This window comes from Erythrolamprus reginae, chromosome 11 (genome assembly GCF_031021105.1).
Source record: "Erythrolamprus reginae isolate rEryReg1 chromosome 11, rEryReg1.hap1, whole genome shotgun sequence".
Lineage (NCBI taxonomy): Eukaryota > Metazoa > Chordata > Lepidosauria > Squamata > Dipsadidae > Erythrolamprus > Erythrolamprus reginae.
This window is the reverse complement of record NC_091960.1, coordinates 11,142,752-11,163,159: the sequence shown is the minus strand read 5'-3', so window position 1 is coordinate 11,163,159 and position 20,408 is coordinate 11,142,752. Positions and strand designations below refer to the sequence as shown.

Genomic DNA, 20,408 nt, shown 5'->3' with positions numbered 1-20,408 from the left:
TATCATTATCATTATCATTATCATTATTTAGATTTGTATGCTGCCCCTCTCCAAAAACTTGGGGTGGTTCACATGGGGGGGCAACTAGTATTCGTGTAGAATGCAGCTGCGAGAGCTATCATGGGCTTTCCCAAAAATGCCCATGTAACACCAACACACTGCAGTCTGCATTGGTTGCTGATCAAATTCTGGTCACAATTCAAAGTGTTGGTCATCACCTATAAAGCCCTTCATGGCACCGGACCAGGGTATCTACGAGAACGCCACCACCCTCCTTGCCTTCCGTAAGCTCCTTAAAACCCACCTCTGCCATCAGGCATGGGGGAACTGAGATATTCTTTCCCCCTAGGCCTTTACAATTTATGCATGTTATGTTTCTTTGTAGGGATGTTTGGTTTTTACAATAAGGGTTTTTATTGTTTAAGTATTAGATTTATATGATGGGGTTTTTTTTATTACTGTTGTTAGCCGCCCCGAGTCTATGGAGAGGGGCGGCATACAAATCCAATAAATAATAATAATAATAATAATAATAATAATAATAATAATAATAATAATATGTTCCCCCCCCTGTTCTGACCATTAATGTTATGTGTGCGTATGATTGAGTAAATTGATTATTTTTTAAATTAATGGGTTTTTAGCTATATTTTTAACAATTAGATTTGTATACTTATTTTTTGCATTGTATGTTGTGAGCCGCCCCAGGTCCCCGGAGAGGGGTGGCATACAAATCTAAATATCAAGCATGTGTGAGAGCCCACACCCATAATTCAATGCCTGGGAAGGGTGAAAAGGGCCTCCCCTTCCCCTTGGAGGTCCCCTGTCTGAAGTAGTGTAGGGTTTCCTGCCTAGGCAGGAGGTTGGACTAGAAGACCTCCAAGGTCCCATCCAACTCTGCTGTGGTTGTTATTATTAAGACATCACCTTGGAAATATAGTGATGAACAACAGCCCAAAAGAAATGGTTGTTAACTGTTAGTACAGGGTACATGGCTGTTAGGGATTGCCATTGTAAACTGCATATTGTAAACTGTACCAAACTTGTACTTAAAGGGTTAATGTGCACTCAAAGAGTTAACATGTACTTGAAGAGTTAATATTCAAGGCTATTTCGTCACTTCCCCATTGAAGCTATGAAAGCTCATTATTTTGCTTTTCCTTTATTTTACTTTTGTTTTACTTTATTTTACCGTCATTTCCTTTATTTTACTTTTGCCTTAGAAGGGGGAGTTGTGTAAGCTTTGTGCTTTTATCTATATTGTATAAGCTTCGTGCTTTTATCTATATTATTAGCTCCATGCTTGTTATCTATATTGTATTTTGCTTTGTGCTAATCTTGTAATTGCTCAGTTCGTATTGTTCTGTATTTTGCTTTGTGCTTATTCTGGATTGTTTATATTTTGTTTATATGTAAATAATACTTATTTAACTAAGTCTGTGTCTTGGCTTTATCACACATCCACGCTCTGTTAAAATTTTCTGCTTGGTGTTGTCGAAGGTTTCATAGCCTAGCTCAGTGTTTTTCAACCAGTGTGCCGTGGCACACTAGTGTGCCGCGAGACATGGTCAGGTGTGCCGCGAAGCTCAGCAAGAGAGAGAAAGAAACCAAGAGAGAGAGAGAAAGAAAGCAAGAGAGAGAAAGAAAGCAAGAGAGAGAGAAAGAGGGATAGAGAGAAAGAAAGCAAGAGAGAAAGAGAGAGAGAAAGAAAGCAAGAGAGAGAGAAAGAAAGAGAGAGAGAAAGAGAGAGAAAGAAAGAAAGCAAGAGAGAAAGAGAGAGAAAGAAAGCAAGAGAGAGAGAAAGAGAGTCAGGGAAGGAGGGAGAGATAGAAAGAGAGCAAAAAAGAGAGGAAGGAAGGAAGAAAGGAAGAAAAAGGGATGGACAGAGGGGGAGGAAGGAAGAGAGAGAAAGAGGGAGAGAAATAGAGTGAAAGGAAGAGAGAGAGATAATTTTTTGTCCAAACTTTTTTTACCCCCCCTCCCCACCCCGCTCAATGTGCCCCATGATTTTGTATATGTAAAAAATGTGCCGCAGCTCAAAAAAGGTTGAAAATCACTGGCCTAGCTAACCGAGACAAGCCAACATTAACTATCCCAAACTTACCACAGAAGCCGTGTTCTCTCCAAAGTCCAACATTGGCTCCAGCTAGCTGACATGCAGCCGTGTAGGCTTGAAGACTTTGACACAAGGTGCTTCCTTCTCCATTGGACAAACACATGTCATGGAGGCAAAATCTGTAATAGTCAGTGGGACTAACCAATGCGTGGCAGTTTTTAAAGGGACCTGTCTTGGATTGGATCTTTTCACAAAACAGTTTGTAGTTTGCAATCTGGTTAGTAGGGCAGGTAGGGCAGTTCTCCCCACAACCACTGGAGCATTGACCGGTGTTCCCAGGAACTTTCCAGGAAGCACCAAACTCCTCCAGGCTCTGAGTTATTTTTCCATTAGGCTGCTTAAAATCATCTGCCTGGTCACTATTGAAGTTGCCACCCAAGCCACCCAGGTGCCCATGATATGTGGTGGCAACTGAGACATGGACATGTGAGGAAGCATCATAAAGGACTCTGAGAATAAAAGGCGACTGGACAATCATGTTGTTCCCTTCTTGTGTGATGCTGAGTTTTCCATCAGGGGTGCTAACTGGCAATGTATAATATTCTCCATCCACCTGTAGAAAGACATAAGACATAGTTTAGGTGAGAGGTGTCCAACCTTGGCAACTTTAAGATCTGCAGACTTCAACTCCCAGAATTCCCTAGCCAGCATGGCTAGCCAGGGAATTCTGGGAGTTGAAATTCACAATTCTTAAAGTAACCAAGGCTGGACATTCCTGGTTTAGATGAAGATTGTTACTAATAACACATGCTTCGTTGCAGGCATAAGCAAGACGCTATAGCACACGTGTGAAATACAGTGGTACCTCTACTTAAGAATTTAATTCGTTCCGTGACCAGGTTCTCAACTAGAAAAGTTTATAAGTAGAAGCAAATTTTCCCATAGGAATCAACGTAAAAGCAAATAATGCGTGCAAACCCATTAGGAAAGAAATGAAAACTCTGAATTTGGGTGGGAGAAGGAGGAGGAAGAAGAGGAGGAGGACAATCACTGCCCAGAGCGAAGGGAGTGTTTCTTTTCTCTGGGTGCTGGCAGAGGTTTATTCCCTCTCCAAGCGCCCAGAGAAAGGAAAATGCTTCATTCGCTCTGGACTGCCAAAGCCTCCTTAAGCGCCACTGAAAGGCTCCTCTGGCAGCCCAGAAAAGCCCAAGATGGCTGAGATTATTATTACTATTATTACTATTACTGTTACTGTTACTGTTACTGTTACTGTTGCTGTTGCTGTTGTTGTTATTATTATTATTATTATTATTATTATTATTATTTATTAGATTTGTATGCCGCCCCTCTCTGTAGACTCGGGGCGGGTCACAGAAGTCATAAAAACAGTATACAATAACAAATCTAATATTTAAAAATCTCAAAAAACCCATAATTTAAAAAACATACAGACTACATACCGTACATAAACTATATAGGCCTGGGGGAGATGTCTCAATTCCCCCATGCCTGATGGCAGTTTAAAGAGGGAATAGCAGAAAACTGGCTGGGACTTCGTGCCGCTCTCAAATTTCCCGGGAATTTTTTTCCGGGCTCGGGTTCCTAAGTAGGAAATGTTTCTTGAGAAGAGGCAAAAAAATTGAAGAACCGACAACAACAGTTCCTACTTTACTGCAAACCATTGAACAATACGGAAACGTAGCAGGTTTAAAGATAAATAAAAGCAAAACACATTTCTTGACCAAAAATATGAATAAAACACAAGAAACTAAATTAGAAAGTATTTCTGGAATAAAGACTGTAAAAAAAGTAAAATATTTAGGAATAAATTTAACAGCGAAAACAATAACATTAAAAAATGATAACTATATAAAATTATTAGCAGAAATTAAAAAAGATTTAGCAACGTGGAATAATTTGAAAATATCTTTTTTAGGAAGAATTGCAACAATTAAGATGAATATTTTACCCAAGGTTTTATTTCTTTTTCAGGTAATACCAATAAACCCAGGGGGAATTTTTTAAAAAACTTTAACAAACCTAGTTAAAAAATTCATATGGCAAGGTAAAAAAGCAAGGATAAAAATAAATTGCTTAGAAGATATTAAAGAAAGAGGAGGATTTGGCCTTCCAAATTGGAAACTATACTATCAGGCTGCTGCATTAACATGGCTTAGAGAGTGGATAATCCTAGATAACAAAAGAACACTTAACCTAGAAGGACATGATTTAATGCTTGGATGGCATGCATTTTTATGGTATGATAAGGACAAAAACCATTCATATTTTAAAAGGCATACATTAAGGAAATACTTATTAGAAGTATGGAAAGACATAAAGAAAAATCATTTTTTAAATATCCCAGAATGGCTAGCTCCTTTAGAAGCAATAACGCATCCAAAGTCTATCAAGGACAAGAAAATAACTCATAGATATAAAGAATTATTAAATGATCAGATGAAGCTTAAATCTAGAATTGAACTACAAGAAGAAGGGATAATAATAGACTGGTGGCACTACGCCCAGATCCGATCTAGATATCAGAAGGATAAAACTCTTTACATTTTTAATAAAAGTAAGAATCCTTTAACTACTTTAATTACCACTAATTCAACAAAAATGATAGGGAAAATATATAAATTACTCATCGCTCATAAAAATATAGAGTTGACTTTAAAAGACACTATGATAAGATGGTGTAGAAATATTGGCAAGGAAATAGATATAGATACATGGGAGAAAGTGTGGATTAATAATTGGAAAATGACTAAATCAGTTTCATTAAAAGAAAATCAAATTAAAATGTTTTATAGATGGCATCTCCCACCAAATAGGATAGCAAAAATGTTTCCCAAAACATCCCCAGTATGCTGGAAATGTAAGAAGGATATAGGAACTTATTACCATCAATGGTGGACATGTGGTAAAGCAAAAACATATTGGAAGATGATTGAAAAAATATTAAAAGAAATAATAAAGCAAGATATAGATAACACCCCGGAATTTTACTTACTAGGTGTTACAAATCAGACCTACAAGAAAGAAATTCTTTATTTAATTATACACATATTAACCGCGGCTAGAATAATATATGCGCAAAATTGGAAAGGGGAGGAAATCCCCAAGGAAGAAGAGGTTATAGCCAAAATATTAGATTGCGCTGAAATGGACATGATGACAAGAAGATTAAACGATCAAGAAGATACTAAATTTTATGAAACATGGAACAATGTTTATAAATGGATAGATAAGAAAAAATAAGACATATAGATTGATTTTTAGTTATTTTTTTTGTATTTGTTTTTACCTAGGTGATAACAATATTAATACTAGTTCAAAAGTACTTTTTGATGATTATGCTATAGTAGTGTATGCACAAGTATAAACAATCTTTGATGTATAATAGTTGAAATTAGCTTAATTGTTTGGATTGATAGTTTGACATTATTTTATCATAGTAATTAGGATTATATTAAAGGTATTTTTTGGCAACTATGTTATACTAATCCTATTTAACATCTACATCGAATTCAAGATTTGTAAAACTTTAACTCAAACTTATTAACTTTTTTTTTCTACAATAGTTAACATATATTTAATTATGTATTCTTTTTCTATATTTGAATGTATACTTTCATAAGAAGCGGGGGAAATACACCCCCACTCTATGTTTATTGTTTGTATGTATTTGTTTGTTTTTATGAAAATTAATAAAAAATTTATTAAAAAAAAAAAAAAAGAGAAGAGGCAAAAAAATCTTCAACACCCAGTTCTTATCTAGAAAAGTTCTTAAGTAGAGGCCTTCTTAGGTAGAGGTACCACTGTATTTACATTTGTGAGCCACATCAGCATCTGTTATTCCAGTGTTTCCCAACCTTAGCAACTTGAAGATATTTGGACTTCAACTCCCAGAATTCCCCAGCTGGGGAATTCTGGGAGTTGAAGTCCAGATATCTTCAAGTTGCTAAGGTTGGGAAACACTGTGTTATTCACTCACGCTAATATATATTAGGCACATACCATGGCCTTCCACTTTATTCCTCTTTCCAGGACAATGGAATATCCTTGCACTGAGATGATGACTTTTCTCACAGATACCCGCCAATTTTCAAGCTTCTCATTCTCCACCGACACTGAGAAGAGCTTCGATAGGTTATCCTTGCCACGTGCTAGGATGTAAGAGCAAGAGCCTTGGAAATCAAAACTTCGCCCATCAAAGGAGATGTAATGACGGTCACCGGTAGCTACGGTCGTTCCATATCCCAGAGGATAACAGCCTTGGACCCCGTTTTCCATCCTGCACACCTCATAACCATTGCAAGAGTGCTGATAGCAATGAATCGTTTCGTTGGCCGTGCAAGAACATATCTTCTTACAATAGGAGGTAGGGAAAAAATCTTCTCCCCTCTTGTAGTACTTGTCATGAACGGTACAGCCGCACTCAGCAAGGGGAACACATTGATCTCCACTCAGAATGAACCCAGAGTCACAAAAACATCCTTCTATGCAGGGAGCTTCACAGGTTTCTGGAGCGGAGGGATTTTGACAAGTGGCAGGGCAGGCATTTCCACAGGGTTCGTAGTGGGAATTACGTGGGCAGGGAAGATCTGGAAAGGAAGAACAGGGAAGAAAAACACTGCACCCTTCCTTCCAACAAGACTAGAACTCATGGTCTCCCAGTTGTTAGGGCACCAGACTAGAAACCCAGAGATTGTGAGTGCTACTTCTGCCTTAGGCATGAAAGCCAACTGGGTGAATTTGAGCTAGTCACTCTCCCTCAGCTCAATTCGCCATTTCAGAGGCATTTCTTCCAGCCTATGAAACCTCCTTTTCAGAGGGGGTTTTTTCAATCTCTGAAACCTCTGTTTGAGAGGCTAGGTGGGGCTACAACGGAAGTTTCACAGGCTGGAGAAAAGCCTGTAACATGTATCTCTTCCCTGGTACAGAGCTGAAGGGATTGGATACTGTAGCCTAGAGGTTAATTCTCTGCCTTACAAGGCAAAGGCCACAAGTTCAAGTCCCAGTAAAGCTATAGCTAGCTGATGAGGCCAGAACAAGCCTAAAATAGAAGTATCCTAGTCTCCCTTAATTTTCAAATTCAGCAAAAACATGTCACACACACACACACGTATATGAGACCCACGAGGGGCAATATTCCAAGGCAAATAAGCTTTTTATAGCCGATAACTATAATCTATACGTGTAACATATTTTGCTGATAATGAAAAGGAAAGGAAGACTGCTATAGATCTATTTTGGGCTTATTTGCCTTCATCAGGTAGCCACACCCTTACTGGGGGATTTGAACCTGGGGCCTATGCCTTGTAAGGCAGCGGCTTTAGACTCTAGGCTATAGATGCATTTCCTGTATCAGCTTGTATGAGGAAAGGGTTATGTGTGATTTTTTTTTTGTCGAGTCAGTCTAGTATATGAAGAAGAAAGGGAAGTATATGGTTAAGGCCACCTAGAGTAGTGATTTTCAACATTTTTTGAGCTGTGGCACATTGAGCGGGGTGGGGGGGCTAAAAAAAAGTTTGAACAAAAAAAATTATCTCTCTCTCTCTTCCTCCCTTTTGCTCTATTTCTCTTTCCCTCTTTCTCTCCCTTACTTCCTCTTTCTTTCTCTCTCTCCATCCCTTTTCCCTTCTCTTCCTCCCTTCCTCTCTTTTTTGCTCTCTTTCTCTTTCCTTCCCTACCTTCCTCTATGTGTGTCTCTCTCTCTCCTTCCCTCTTTCTCTCTCTCTCTTGCTTTCTTTCTCTCTCTTGCTTTCTTTCTCCTTCTTTCTCTCTCTCTTGCTTCCTTTCTCTCTCTGAGCTTTGCGGCACACCTGACCATGTCTCATGGCACACTAATGTGCTGCGGCACACTGGTTGAAAAACACTAACCTAGAGGCTAAGTAGAGAATCCTTGGGAACACAATAACCATGGAAAGGCCAGCAGCAGTCTTTTCTGCAAAAGCATACAGCTGAGGCTAAACTACCGGAACGCAACACTTACTGCAGAAAGAAGCTGATCTCCATGGCTTAATTTGGATGCCCAGAGCTTGGCAGGCTGTCCCATAGGCACTGATGCCATCACAGAGGGTATCGTGATGGCCCTTGTATGTACAGGTATCAAAGACACAATTGTCAAAATAGGGCTTTGGGTCAATTATTTTGTGACATTGCCGGAACGGTCCGTTCTTTTTTATCAGGATGCCACAGAATTGGTCTCCTTGGTAGATTTCATCACAAACCGGACAGTTCGTAGTACATCCAGTGGAGCAGCCCGGGACCTCCCTCACTTTCCAGCTGTTTGCAAATTGGATTTCATCCCGTGTTTGTGTTCCATCTTTCATGATGAAGTCATCCCCTGGATCTTGATTGGCATTACCACAAAGGCCACAGAGTGCGTTGGCATAGGATTTTGGAACAATGACCCTGGCATGGCTGTTCCAGTCAAAGGTGACCTGCAGATCGAAGTCCGTCTTGATGAAGCCATGGACTCCACTGATGTAGGCCTTCAGTTTATTTTTATAGGAGAAGGGTAGGTCCATCAAGACTTCATTAACCTGGGATACAAGGAAGACAGAAGGGATTTTCAGTAGTTTTGTTAGTAAATTCAGGTAACCTTTTTTTTTTTTACATCCCACTAACATGTAGAGCAACATCAAAATTGCAGGGCCTTTCAAGATCTGGCCCCACGTCTGTGCTTTGGGGAGAGGAGAATTTTCTCCACTTCTGCAAGGCTTTAAAGACATTCCTCTTTGATTTGGCAGATTGAAACATCCTTGTTCTGGGGATCAGCAAGAGGGAGGACATTGGAGAGGTTGGGAATGGTTTTAACAAGGTTTCTGCTTTTAGTAGATGTGGTCTAGTTACGTATGTGCATTGCCTACTGTCTGTCTTTGTTAGTTGTATATGGCTTGCTGTTATTTTTGGCTTGCAGGACGTCCCAAGCGACGGATCTTGCTGGCAGCGGGTCGGTGAGAGTCTGGGCGAGGGCGCGGATTTCTGGACCGCAGTAGTTTAGGAAGATGGCCCGTCTCCGATCGGCGTCGGCGTCCCGTATTCCTGCTGCCTCGAGGAAGATCTCGAAGTTGGCTAAGTAGTCGTCCCAGGAAGTCTTCTCGGGATCGAAGAACTCAGGAGCCCGGCCGATTTGGAGGTTGTTCATGTTGCACGCGTGGTTTCTTTCGTCCGTCGTCGCCAGTGAAATGAACCCAGAGGCAGGGTTAGGTGAGAACGGTACTTTTATTTCAGCTCAGAAGAGGTAAGTGACTTTCAGCGAGTACCGTCTGCTCTACCTGGGAGAAACCGCTCCTTTTATACATTTGCGGTTCCCGCCAAAGCAAGAGCAGCCGCGTCTGAGCCAATCAGGAGCGACTTCCTGATTCCAGCTCAGACAGCGCTTCACAAAGGAACAAACTATTTACAGAGATACAAGGTAGCCATTACAGGATACAACAAGGTCCTTTGTTAAAAGGGCATTATAAATAAACATATTATTATTATTATTATTGTTGTTGTTGTTGTTGTTATTAGGCATGGAGGAGGTAGGGTGGTGATGGCGAACCTTTTTTTCTTCAGGTGTCGAAAGAGCATGAATGTGTGCAAGAGTTCCCATACCCATAATTCAATGCCTGTGGAGGGTGAAAACAGCTTCCCCTGTCCCCTAGAACAGGGGTCCCCAAGGAAGGTCAGGGGGATTAGGGTGAATTAAAGAACTGGTAATGACAAGTAATAAAGCTTTTGAAAAGAAGAAAATATTTGCCAAGGTGGGGAGGAGGAGAGGAAGGAAGGGAGAAAAAGGAAGGGAGGGAGGGGATGGGAGGAGAGAAAGAAAAGAGGGAGGGAAGGGAGGGAGGGAGAGTAATGGAGGAGAGAAGGAAAAGAGGGAGGGTGGGAGGGAGGGAAGGAAGGAAAAGGAAGGAAGAAAGGAAGGAAGGAAGGAAGGAAAAAGGAAGGAAGGAAGGAAGGAAGAAAGAAAGGAAGGAAAAAGGAAGGAAGGAAGGAAGGAAAAAGGAAGGAAGGAAAAAAGGAAGGAAGGAAGGAAGGAAGGAAAAAAGGAAGGAAGGAAGGAAAAAGGAAGGAAGAAAGGAAGGAAGGGAGGAAAAAAGGAAGGAAGGAAGGAAAAAGGAAGGAAGAAAGGAAGGAAGGAAAAGTAAGTAAGGAAGGAAGGAAGGAAAAAATGAAGGAAGGAAGGAAAAAGGAAGGAAAAAAGGAAGGAAGGAAGGAAAAAGGAAGGAAGAAAGGAAGGAAGGAAGGAAAAAAGGAAGGAAGGAAGGAAAAAGGAAGGAAAAAAGGAAGGAAGGAAGGAAAAAGGAAGGAAGGAAGGAAGGAAGGAAGGAAGGAAAAAGGAAGGAAGAAAGGAAGGAAGGAAGGAAGGAAAAAAGGAAGGAAGGAAGGAAAAAAGGAAGGAAGGAAGGAGAGGGAATGGAGGTGAGAGGAAGGGAAGAGGGGGAAAGGCTTTATTTCAAACATTAACTTCCGTCATGGTGCAGCAATAAAGTTGCAGTCTCAGACATTCACAACTGACTCACACGGGCGTACACTTTACTCTACCCCTATTAAGGCCATACGCTTCCCTTTCTTTTCGCTTCTTCACCTTTAATATTGTTTTTACCTGAATTTTGCGTGGATGCTCCTGGCTCAGGGTGAGGGTCACATTGTAGACTTCCAAGCTCACCACTTTGGTATAGGACACGAGCTTACTGCCTCGGTTGTTGTTTTCTACGAAGACCGAAAACCGGGGGAGGCTGCTGTCCTTGGAGCAGATCCCGGCCATCTGATAGACGCAGCTGCCCTGGAAGTCATACTTCCGCCCATCGAAGGTGGTGTAGTGAGGGTCTCCTATTCCAGTGCAGGTGGAATAGTCTGACTTTTTGCAATAGTGCACGGGGGGTAGGTTAACCGTGGTGCACGTTTCGTCAGCCTTGCAACTGGCCTTCCAGCAGTTGACCGTCCCCTGACTAAGATCACACTTGCAACGGGAAAGGCAGTTCTCGTCTGCCCAGAATTCTTCTCCCAGTTCATACTGGGTGCCATGGTAGAGGCAGCCACAGCGTTCAATAGGGACGCAATGGCTCTCCTGGAGGACGTAACCACTGTCGCATTGACACTTCGGCAGGCAACTCAGCATGCAGGAAGAGGAGGCGGACGGCTCGGAGCAGGTATCTGGGCAAGCACTGCCACAGGCTTCATAGTGGCTGTTTTCAGGGCAGTCGTCAGCTGTTGGGAGAGAACAGAATATTGAATATTGTGATGAATAAACCACACATTTAAATCACAGATTGGCCCAGAGGCAGAGAAGCCCTGCAAAGAAGAGGCAGCCAAGCTACTCTCCAAAGCACCTAAGGGTAGAACAAGAAGCAATGGGTGGAAACTAAACAAGGAGAGAAGTAACTTAGAACTAAGGAGAAATTTCCTGACAGTTAGAACAATTAATCAATTAAGCTTGCCTGTGAATGCTCTAATACTGGAAGTTTAAGGTGTTCAAGATTTTTTTTGCCTCTTCTCAAGAACCATTTTCCACTTACAAAACAGAGCCTCCAAAACTGTAACCAGAAAAGGCAGGGAGAAGCCTCTGGGGGGCCTCTCTAGGAATCTCCTGGGAAGAAGCAGGGCCAGAAAAGGTGAGGATAAGCCTCCGTGGGGCCTCTGTAGGAATCTCCTGGGAGGAAACAGGGCCAGAAAAGGCGGAGATAAGCCTTCGTGGGGCCTCCCTAGGAATCCCCTGGGAGGAAACAGGGCCAGAAAAGGCGGGGATAAGCCTCTGGGGGGCCTCTCTAGGAATCTCCTGGGAAGAAGCAGGGCCAGAAAAGGTGAGGATAAGCCTCCATGGGGCCTCTGTAGGAATCTCCTGGGAGGAAACAGGGCCAGAAAAGGCGGGGATAAGCCTCCATGGGGCCTCTGTAGGAATCTCCTGGGAGGAAATAGGGCCAGAAAAGGTGGGGATAAGCCTCCATGGGGCCTCTGTAGGAATCTCCTGGGAGGAAACAGGGCCTCCACCCTCCCTGTGCTTTCCCTAATTGCACACATTATTTGCTTTTACACTGATTCCTATGGGGGAAAAAATTGCTTTTTCTTACAAACTTTTCTACTTAAGAACCTGGTCACGGAATGAATTAAGTTCGGAAGTAGAGGTACCACTGTATTTCAAAGTCCATCTTCTGTGGCCCTCGATGGGAAAGAAAAGATCTTGAGAGCCTGTGCAAAGAAGCTCTGACAGAGGAACAGTTAGATAAGAGACTGTAGAGCCCTCAGCAGGATATTGGGTGGGGCAAGAAACTCACAGACACCCTCCCGGTTTCTCTGAACGTGAAGAAAAATGGTTCCCAAACATTCATTTTTGAACAGATACCTTCATCGATTGTCTTCTCAGTTGGGTCTTGATCGCAGCCACTTGCCTTTTTCCATTCGTTCACAAGAATGCCCTGTTCTTCACAGGCTGTGGCATAGGACTCCAGGGCTTGGCACAGAACTTGGCTGTCCTTTTTGTACATACACATTTGGTTGATGCAGTCGTGGTAGTATGTAGCAGGGTCTACAGTGGAAAAACACGCCCCGAAATATTTGGCGTAAGAATGGCTAATAATCCCACAATACGTCTCACTGCTGTAAAGCTCCTTCTGGCTGTCATCACAAGCCCAGCAGTTTCCTTGACAGATATCTGAGCAAGCAGGGTCTTGGTCAACCACTTTCCAGTTCTTGGCCCAGTCCATGATGGAGGACACTTCCGTCCCATTCATGTCATCTGCTGCTACTTCATTGAAGTTCCCACAGAGACCACAGGTGGTTCCATAGTAGCTGCTGGGGAGAGTCACTGCTAGAGTCGAGTTGATGTCATATGATATCTGAAGCTCAAAATCGGTTGCAACGATGAGAAGTCCATTGTTCTGGCTGATTTTGACTTTGCCACTTAGCAACGTGTTAGGGATGGAGACCTTCTCACCATCGGCCTAGAAAGAGAGAAGGAAAAAAAACAAGACATAACTAACATTTCCTAACATCACTTGAATACGAGCCAGCAGCCTGCTGCAGCTGCCAAAAAGCAGCCAATGCAGTCCTAGATTGCATTATTATTATTATTATTATTATTATTATTATTATTATTATTATTATTATGTTGTGGTTAGTTCTGGCCCAGCTCCTGCCCCAAGGACTGTGGATGTGGGGGAGACATCCACATGCTGCAGGCCTGTTTTGCCCCCTGTGGAATCTGCTGATGAAGGCTCCTATGATTAAGAAGACATGAGTGACAGGGAGGAGGAGAGTGGGGCAGACAGCTCAGAAGGAGATCAATTATCTAGCTCCTCCTTGGATTCAGAACAAGAGTTAATGATACAGCCAGGCATGCGGAGAGTGATGCATAGGCAACAACAAGTGAGAGATTATTATCAAAGAAAATGTGGCCACCTGTGGTTGGGTGGGGCTGTGGTCATTAGTGAGGCTGCTATAAATAGCAGCCTGTGGGTTTGGCCATTGTGGAGGATTATCTGATCGTTATGTTTCATGGCTGCTTTACTGACTTTGATCTATGTGTGCTGATTTTTCCCTGCTTTGAGCCTAAACCAGAGCAAAGTGTGTTTCGCTTTGTGAAAGGACTTTGAATTGCCTCACAGCTGCAAGCTAAGGATCACAGGACTGATAAGGGACTTGTATAAATTACCAGTTTGTTTGTCTCCTTGCCTTTCGCAAACTTTTGAAAACTCATCTATGTCGCCAGGCAAGGAGGAATTGATATATCCTTAGCTGCCTTTGATTTTATGGAAGGTGTGTTTGGGCTGTATGACTGTTTTTCATAGGGGATTTTTAAAGACTGTTTTAACATTGGATTTGTATATTATGTTTTATTGTTGTTAGCTGCTCCGAGTCCTCGGAGTGGGGCGACATACAAATCTAATAAATTATTATTATTATTATTATTATTATTATTATTATTATTATTATTATTATTATTCTATAATACAACACCCTTTAAAAAGTAGTGAGGAGTGAAATAGATGCAAACCAATCAGCTGCAGTTCCTACCATTATCTGGACATCTTCTTTCTTGTCAATAGAAATCTTGGTGCCATACACTTCGAAATCGATTTGCTGGCGCTTGAAAACACCCTGGCTGTCCATCATGCTGTTCTTTTCGTTAATCTCGAAATGCACAAGCTTTGGGTCGGTGCCGCAATACTTTGCAATGTTATATGTGCAAGAGTCTTTAAAATCCATAAAGTGACCATCAAATGTATTGAAGGACTTAGCTGCGGTGCCCACGCAGGTCCCCATGTACTTAGAGATACAAGTTGCTTGACCCTGTAGCATTTTGCATACTTCTTTGGTCCTGCACTTGAGCATTGTGCAGGGATCTGGGGAGAAAAACAGAACTCAGTGATATACAGTGATACCTCATCTTACAAACCCCTCATCATACAAACTTTTTGAGATACAAACCCGGGGTTTAAAACCCTGCTGTTCTGTTCGGGTCCTATGTGACCCGAAACCAAGTTTGAGTCCCCTGTAAAACATTTTCCCTGCATATATGAAACTTGAAATTTCATGACTGTTCATCATTTCAGGGGTTCTCTCTATGAGAATTTTTTTGGGGGGGTGGGGGGCTTAGTTTTTTCTGGGCAAAAAAAAGTCACAAATCTTCTGTTCGGGTCACATACGACCCGGACCGAAAACTCTTCATTTGAAGTGCTTATGTTTGGTCAATTTGAAAACTTTTTTCACTTGGAAAGTAGTCTGAACATTTCTGCACACAATGATATGAAAATTGAAATGAAAAAATTAATCCTTATTGGTTTATTTTGCACATAAATGTGCCTCCCCCCCGTTTTTGTGAAAGTTTTTTCAATTTATGGAGTTTTGCTTGCAAAATGCATTCTATTTTACTGAAGTTGGTGTGGGATTGGTAGCTTGAACATTTCTGAATATAGGAAAAATATAAAGGAACTGAAAAAAATGATTCTTACTGGTTTTTTAACATCAGAAATAAGGCCTCCCCCCCCCCCGGATGCTTGCAACCATTTTCACTTTTTTTTTAAAATGCTCCAAATCCGAAATATTCTTTAAAATCTTAGGCATTCATTTACTCAGTTTAACAATGCTGATCATCAAAAAAATATTTGTGGGGGTGGGGGGAAAATTTTTTTCTGGGCAAAAAATAAGTCACGTTTAGTCTGTTCGGGTCATAAGCCGCCCTGAGTCTAAGGAGAAGGGCGGCATAAAAATCAAATCAAATAAATAAATAAATAAAATAAATAAAAGAGTTTACAGAGAGGGGCGGCATACAAATCTAATAAATAAATAAATCTGTTAGGGCTTTTGTTCACCTGGCTAAACATATTATTATTATTATTATTATTATTATTATTATTATTATTATTATTATTATTATTATTATTATTATTATTATTATTATTATTATTTATTGGATTTGTATGCCGCCCCTCTCCGCAGACTCGGGCGGCTAACAACAGCAGTAAAACAGTACAACAAAATCCAATACTAAAAAAAGCAGTTAAAAACCCATTATATAAAGACCAATCATACATACAAACATACCATACATAAAAATTGTGAAGGCCTAGGGGGAAAGTGTATCTTAGTTCCCCCATGCCTGGCGGCCGAGGTGGGTTTTAAGCAGCTTACGAAAGGCAAGGAGGGTGGGGGCAATTCTAATCTCTGGGGGGAGTTGGTTCCAGAGGGCCGGGGCCGCCACAGAGAAGGCTCTTCCCCAGGGTCCCGCCAAGCGACATTGTTTAGTTGACGGGACCCAGAGAAGGCCCACTCTATTTGACCTAATTGGTCGCTGGGATTCATGCAGCAGAAGGCAGTCCCTGAGATAATCTGGTCCATGAAGGGCTTTATAGGTCATAACCAACACTTTGAATTGTGACCGGAAAGTGATCGGCAACCAATGCAGACTGCGGAGTGTTGTTGTAACATGGGCATATTTAGAAAAGCCCATGATTGCTCTCGCAGCTGCGTTCTGCACGATCTGAAGTTTCCGAACACTTTTCAAAGGTAGCCCCATGTAGAGAGCGTTGCAGTAGTCGAGCCTCGAGGTGATGAGGGCATGAGTGACTGTGAGCAGTGACTCCCGGTCCAAATAGGGCCACAATTGGCGCACCAGGCGAACATAGTCAAGGTTATAAATGTTAAATCCTTGCAGAATGAAGGACTGCGTTCAATGGTAAATAACTGTTCTTTATTAACGAGGAGTAACGGTTATAGAACTATACAAAAGACAACATGGCCGTGCCCGGCAGCTATATATATGCCAGGCTGCCAACCAATCACATTATAGCATTTTCCCGCCCAAGGAATATTGGGCGGGTACAATGCCTAACTGTCCTCTGGACCAGTGTTCCCTCTAATTTTTTTTGGGGGGGGGGGTGTGGAAAAGTATAGTGTCTGAGCGGCAGTCCCTTTGGGACTGGGCAGCACAGGAATAATAAATAAACAAACAAACAAACAGACAGACAAATAAATAAAAAACCCACCCTGTTTTGCCCCAGAGAATTTCAAAATAAAATACTGTACTGTGTGTCTATAACAGTGAGCTCATAATAGGGCAACTCTGTCAATATCAAAATGCCACTTAAATAGTTGAGCTAGTTTCAAATTAGATTTTGATTTTCTTTCTCTCTTCCTTACTCCCATTCTTTTTCTTTCTCTTTTGTTTCCTCTATTTTTTCTATCTGTTTCTCTCTCTTCCTCTCTTCCTCTCTCTCTCCTTCCCTCTCACTCTTTCCCTCTCGGCTTCTGGGCAGGTTTGGAAAACTCTGAGTTGATGATGATTTTTAAGTGAGCGATTGCTCACTGCTCAGCTTAGAGGGAACTATGCTCTGGACACAACAATAAAGATGCCATTTCCGCTTACCATTTACACAAACAGCAGGAGAACCGTAAGACTTTCCATTTGCAATCCCAACACTCAACAGCCCAAAAGGGGAGCTGGGATGTTCTATTTTGTGGACGCCACTTTCCCTTTGGTTTAATCTGTGAGTAGCCCAAGAGTAATCGGTGCCAAAAACTACATGCCATCGCAGAGTAGGCAATGGCCTGCCGTCCACAGTGATCCCAGAAATTTCTGAAGATTTGGCAATGATAAGGATATAGTTATCAAATTGGTTACTACTATGGGTGTTATAGGTGAGACAGTAGCTGGAGATATCAGGTATGGCCATGAAGAATGGTTCATATTTAAGATTCCCAAGGGTGCCGCCGTCATTGAAGAACATAACTTGGATGCCAGAACTAGCTGAGATGGACATGGCAGTTGTGCCCTGAATGCCGTAATAGGCTACCTGGGCAGGCTTCAAAGTCTTGATAGTCTTGATTTGTCCATTCTGGACAACCACCTGTGTGTTTTGCGAAGCAGAAACATACACAATGTCATACTCTGTATTAAAAGATAAAGAGGGAATAATGAACGTTGTGCCCCAGCTGGTAACGGGCAACAGCTGTTCAATGACATAATCACACTGGCTTTGCCTAGAGACACATGTATGTCCACTATAGACAGCCACTGGTTTCTGGGAGACTATTTTAGTACCAGAGAGGTCCACCTCGCTTTGGAACTGAGCGGCTTGATAGGGTTGAAGGGAGATGGTCAACTTGCTTCCTCGCATGTAGGATTTTCCTTGGAAAGTCACAGAACCTTTCACCCAGATATCAACTGATGTGGCTTCTGCCCAGCTTAGGATGGCAAATTCTCGGTAGCGAGGGGTACCCACATTTGGCGTCATGACATAATATTCGGTGCCCAAGCTTTCTATGGGATAGACAACAGTGGTGCCTGCCGAGTGTGGTTTGTGGGAAAGGGAAACAACGGAGATATCATGGTCAGCCTGGATGGTGATGGTATTGCCAAAAATTTTGCTTCCAACCATCTCAGCCCCTGGTGGGATTTTCACTGAGAATGTTTGTCCAGGGTTTGCGGTGGTTCTCACCCTCAGCGCAGGTTGCCTCACGAAGATAGTAACAGATGTGGACTGAACATAACCTGTGATGAGAAGGTTAAGCCCTTCCTGGGAATTTGCTGGGTAACCATTTTGCAGGCATGCGGTGATAAACTCTTTTCCTAATAAGCTTGAGGAAGCAGGGATGGGGAGGATCCAGGCAGACCAACTCAAAATTCCTAAGCAGGGAACAAAAAAGGCATGTTAAAATAATCTCTGAGCTAACCAGCCTGTATGTTAATAATAATAATAATAATAATAATAATAATAATAATAATAATAATAATAATAACAACAACAACAACAATAACAACAACAACAACAACAATAATAATAATGTTGTGGTTAGTTCTGGCCCAGCTCCTGCCCCAAGGACTGTGGATGTGGGGGAGACATCCACATGCTGCAGGCCTGTTTTGCCCCCGGTGGAATCTGCTGATGAAGGCTCCTCTGACCAAGAAGACATGAGTGACAGGGAAGGAGGAGAGTGTGGCAGACAGCTCAGAAGTAGATCAATTATCTAGCTCCTCCTTGGATTCAGAACAAGAGTTAATGATACAGCCACGCATGCGGAGAGCGATGCATAGGCAACGACAACTGAGAGATTATTATCAAAGAAAATGAGGCCACCTGTGGTTGGGTGGGGCTGTGGTCATTAGTGAGGCTGCTATAAGGAGCAGCCTGTGGGTTTGGCCATTGTGGAGGATTATCTGATCGTTGTGTTTCGTGACTGCTTTGCTGACTTTGACCTTTTGTGTGCTGATTTTTCCTTGCTTGGAAACTAACCCAGAGCAAAGTGTGTTTCACTTCGTGAAAGAAGAAGGACTGTGAATTGCCTCACAGCTGCAAGCTAAGTATCACACAACTGATAAAGGACTTGTACAAATTACCAGTTTGTTTGGAGACGAGTGCTCTTTGCTATACCAAAAGAGGGCTTAGGTTAAGGGAATTTTCATTATAAAGAACATTGTTTTGAATTTTCAAACGTGTGTGTGTGTGAAATTTGTACCTGTGAATTTTTGGGAGGATTTTACCAGAGAGCCCGACAGAACAAATAATGATGATGATGATGTTGATAATATACTGCTCAAAAATAAAATAAAGGGAACACTCAAAGAACACATCCTAGATCTGAATGAATGAAATATTCTCATTGAATACTTTGTTCTGTACAACGTTGAATGTGCAACAACAGCATGTGAAATTGATTGTCAATCAGTGTTGCTTCCTAAGTGGAGAGTTGGATTTCAACAAAGTTTGATTTACTTGGAATTGTGTTGTTTAAGTGTTCCCATTATTTTTTTTTGAGCAGTTGAGTAATAATAATAATTAATAATCATGATGATGATTATGATGATGATGATGATGATGATGATAATAATAATAATAATAATAATAATAATAATAATAATAATAGTAATTTATTTATAATAACACAGGGCATAACAGCAAGCCATATACAACTAACAAAGACAGACAGTAGGTAATACACACCCTTAACTAGAATACGTCTAATAAAACCACAAACCTTGTTAAAACCATTCCCAACTAGTGATGGGCGAACCCAATGGTGTTCGGATTTGGCAAGTTCGGACGAACTTTACGCAAAATTTGGCCGAACCCGAACTGAACCTGAACTCGAACCCGAATGGGGAATCCCTCCCATGAAGAGATTCTGGGGGCGGAGCTTTGATGTCACCAGCAGGTTGCTAAGGATGCCAAGGTGATCACTTCCTGGATTCCATGGAATCCAGGAAGTGATCACCTTGGCGTCCTTAGCAACCTGCCGGTGACATTAAAGGTCCACCCCGGAATCTCTTCGTGGAAGGGATTCCCCAGCTCCTTCAAAGGGAGGTCTTCATGTAAAAATAAACATTGTTATTTTTACGAAAAAGGACACCGCAGCGGCATTCATTCATATGCCTTTGTGTTTTGAATTCAGAAACGTTTGCTCAGCTCTTGTTGTTTCTCTTGCCACTCTTCCTGCAAATTGCTTCAGGGCATTTTGCCAACTATTGTAAGCTTCCTGATATCTCTTAAGACTGTTTGCTCACTTGATTTATTATTTCATGGACTCATGCAGGCTGTTAATGAAATAAAATTAACAGCCGGTGTTCAGCAAAGTATTTGTATTTGTGTTTGTTGACTACTAAGAAAACTCATTAGTATTTAATTTAGTAAATGAAGGTTTGGATAGAATTTTGGGGCAGAATGGTAAGGTCAAGAAATAAGTTCTCAATAAGGGGTGGAATCCAGGGGCTACCTTTGAAAAGTGTTTGGAAACTTCAGATCGTGCAGAATGCAGCTGCGAGAGCAATCATGGGCTTCCCTAAATATGCCCATGTTACTCCAACACTCCGCAGTCTGCATTGGTTGCCGATCAGTTTCCGGTCACAATTCAAAGTGTT

General features: G+C 41.7%; 2 protein-coding genes across 3 annotated transcripts in view; both read right to left on the bottom strand.

Moving 5' to 3' along the window:
* The window catches only part of LOC139173994 (IgGFc-binding protein-like), an 842,349-nt gene that overhangs the window by 693,774 nt on the left and 128,167 nt on the right, over window positions 1–20,408 (bottom strand). The window lies entirely within an intron of this gene.
* Window positions 1–20,408, bottom strand: part of LOC139173950 (IgGFc-binding protein-like) — a 43,719-nt gene that overhangs the window by 15,550 nt on the left and 7,761 nt on the right. The window contains exons 3-9 of the mRNA XM_070763921.1: window positions 16,920–18,179; window positions 14,069–14,397; window positions 12,399–12,996; window positions 10,662–11,266; window positions 8,055–8,607; window positions 6,077–6,663; window positions 2,105–2,669 (exon numbers count right to left, since the gene is read on the bottom strand). Coding sequence (XP_070620022.1) covers window positions 2,105–2,669; window positions 6,077–6,663; window positions 8,055–8,607; window positions 10,662–11,266; window positions 12,399–12,996; window positions 14,069–14,397; window positions 16,920–18,179 — 4,497 coding nt within the window. The remainder of the gene's footprint in view (window positions 1–2,104; window positions 2,670–6,076; window positions 6,664–8,054; window positions 8,608–10,661; window positions 11,267–12,398; window positions 12,997–14,068; window positions 14,398–16,919; window positions 18,180–20,408) is intronic.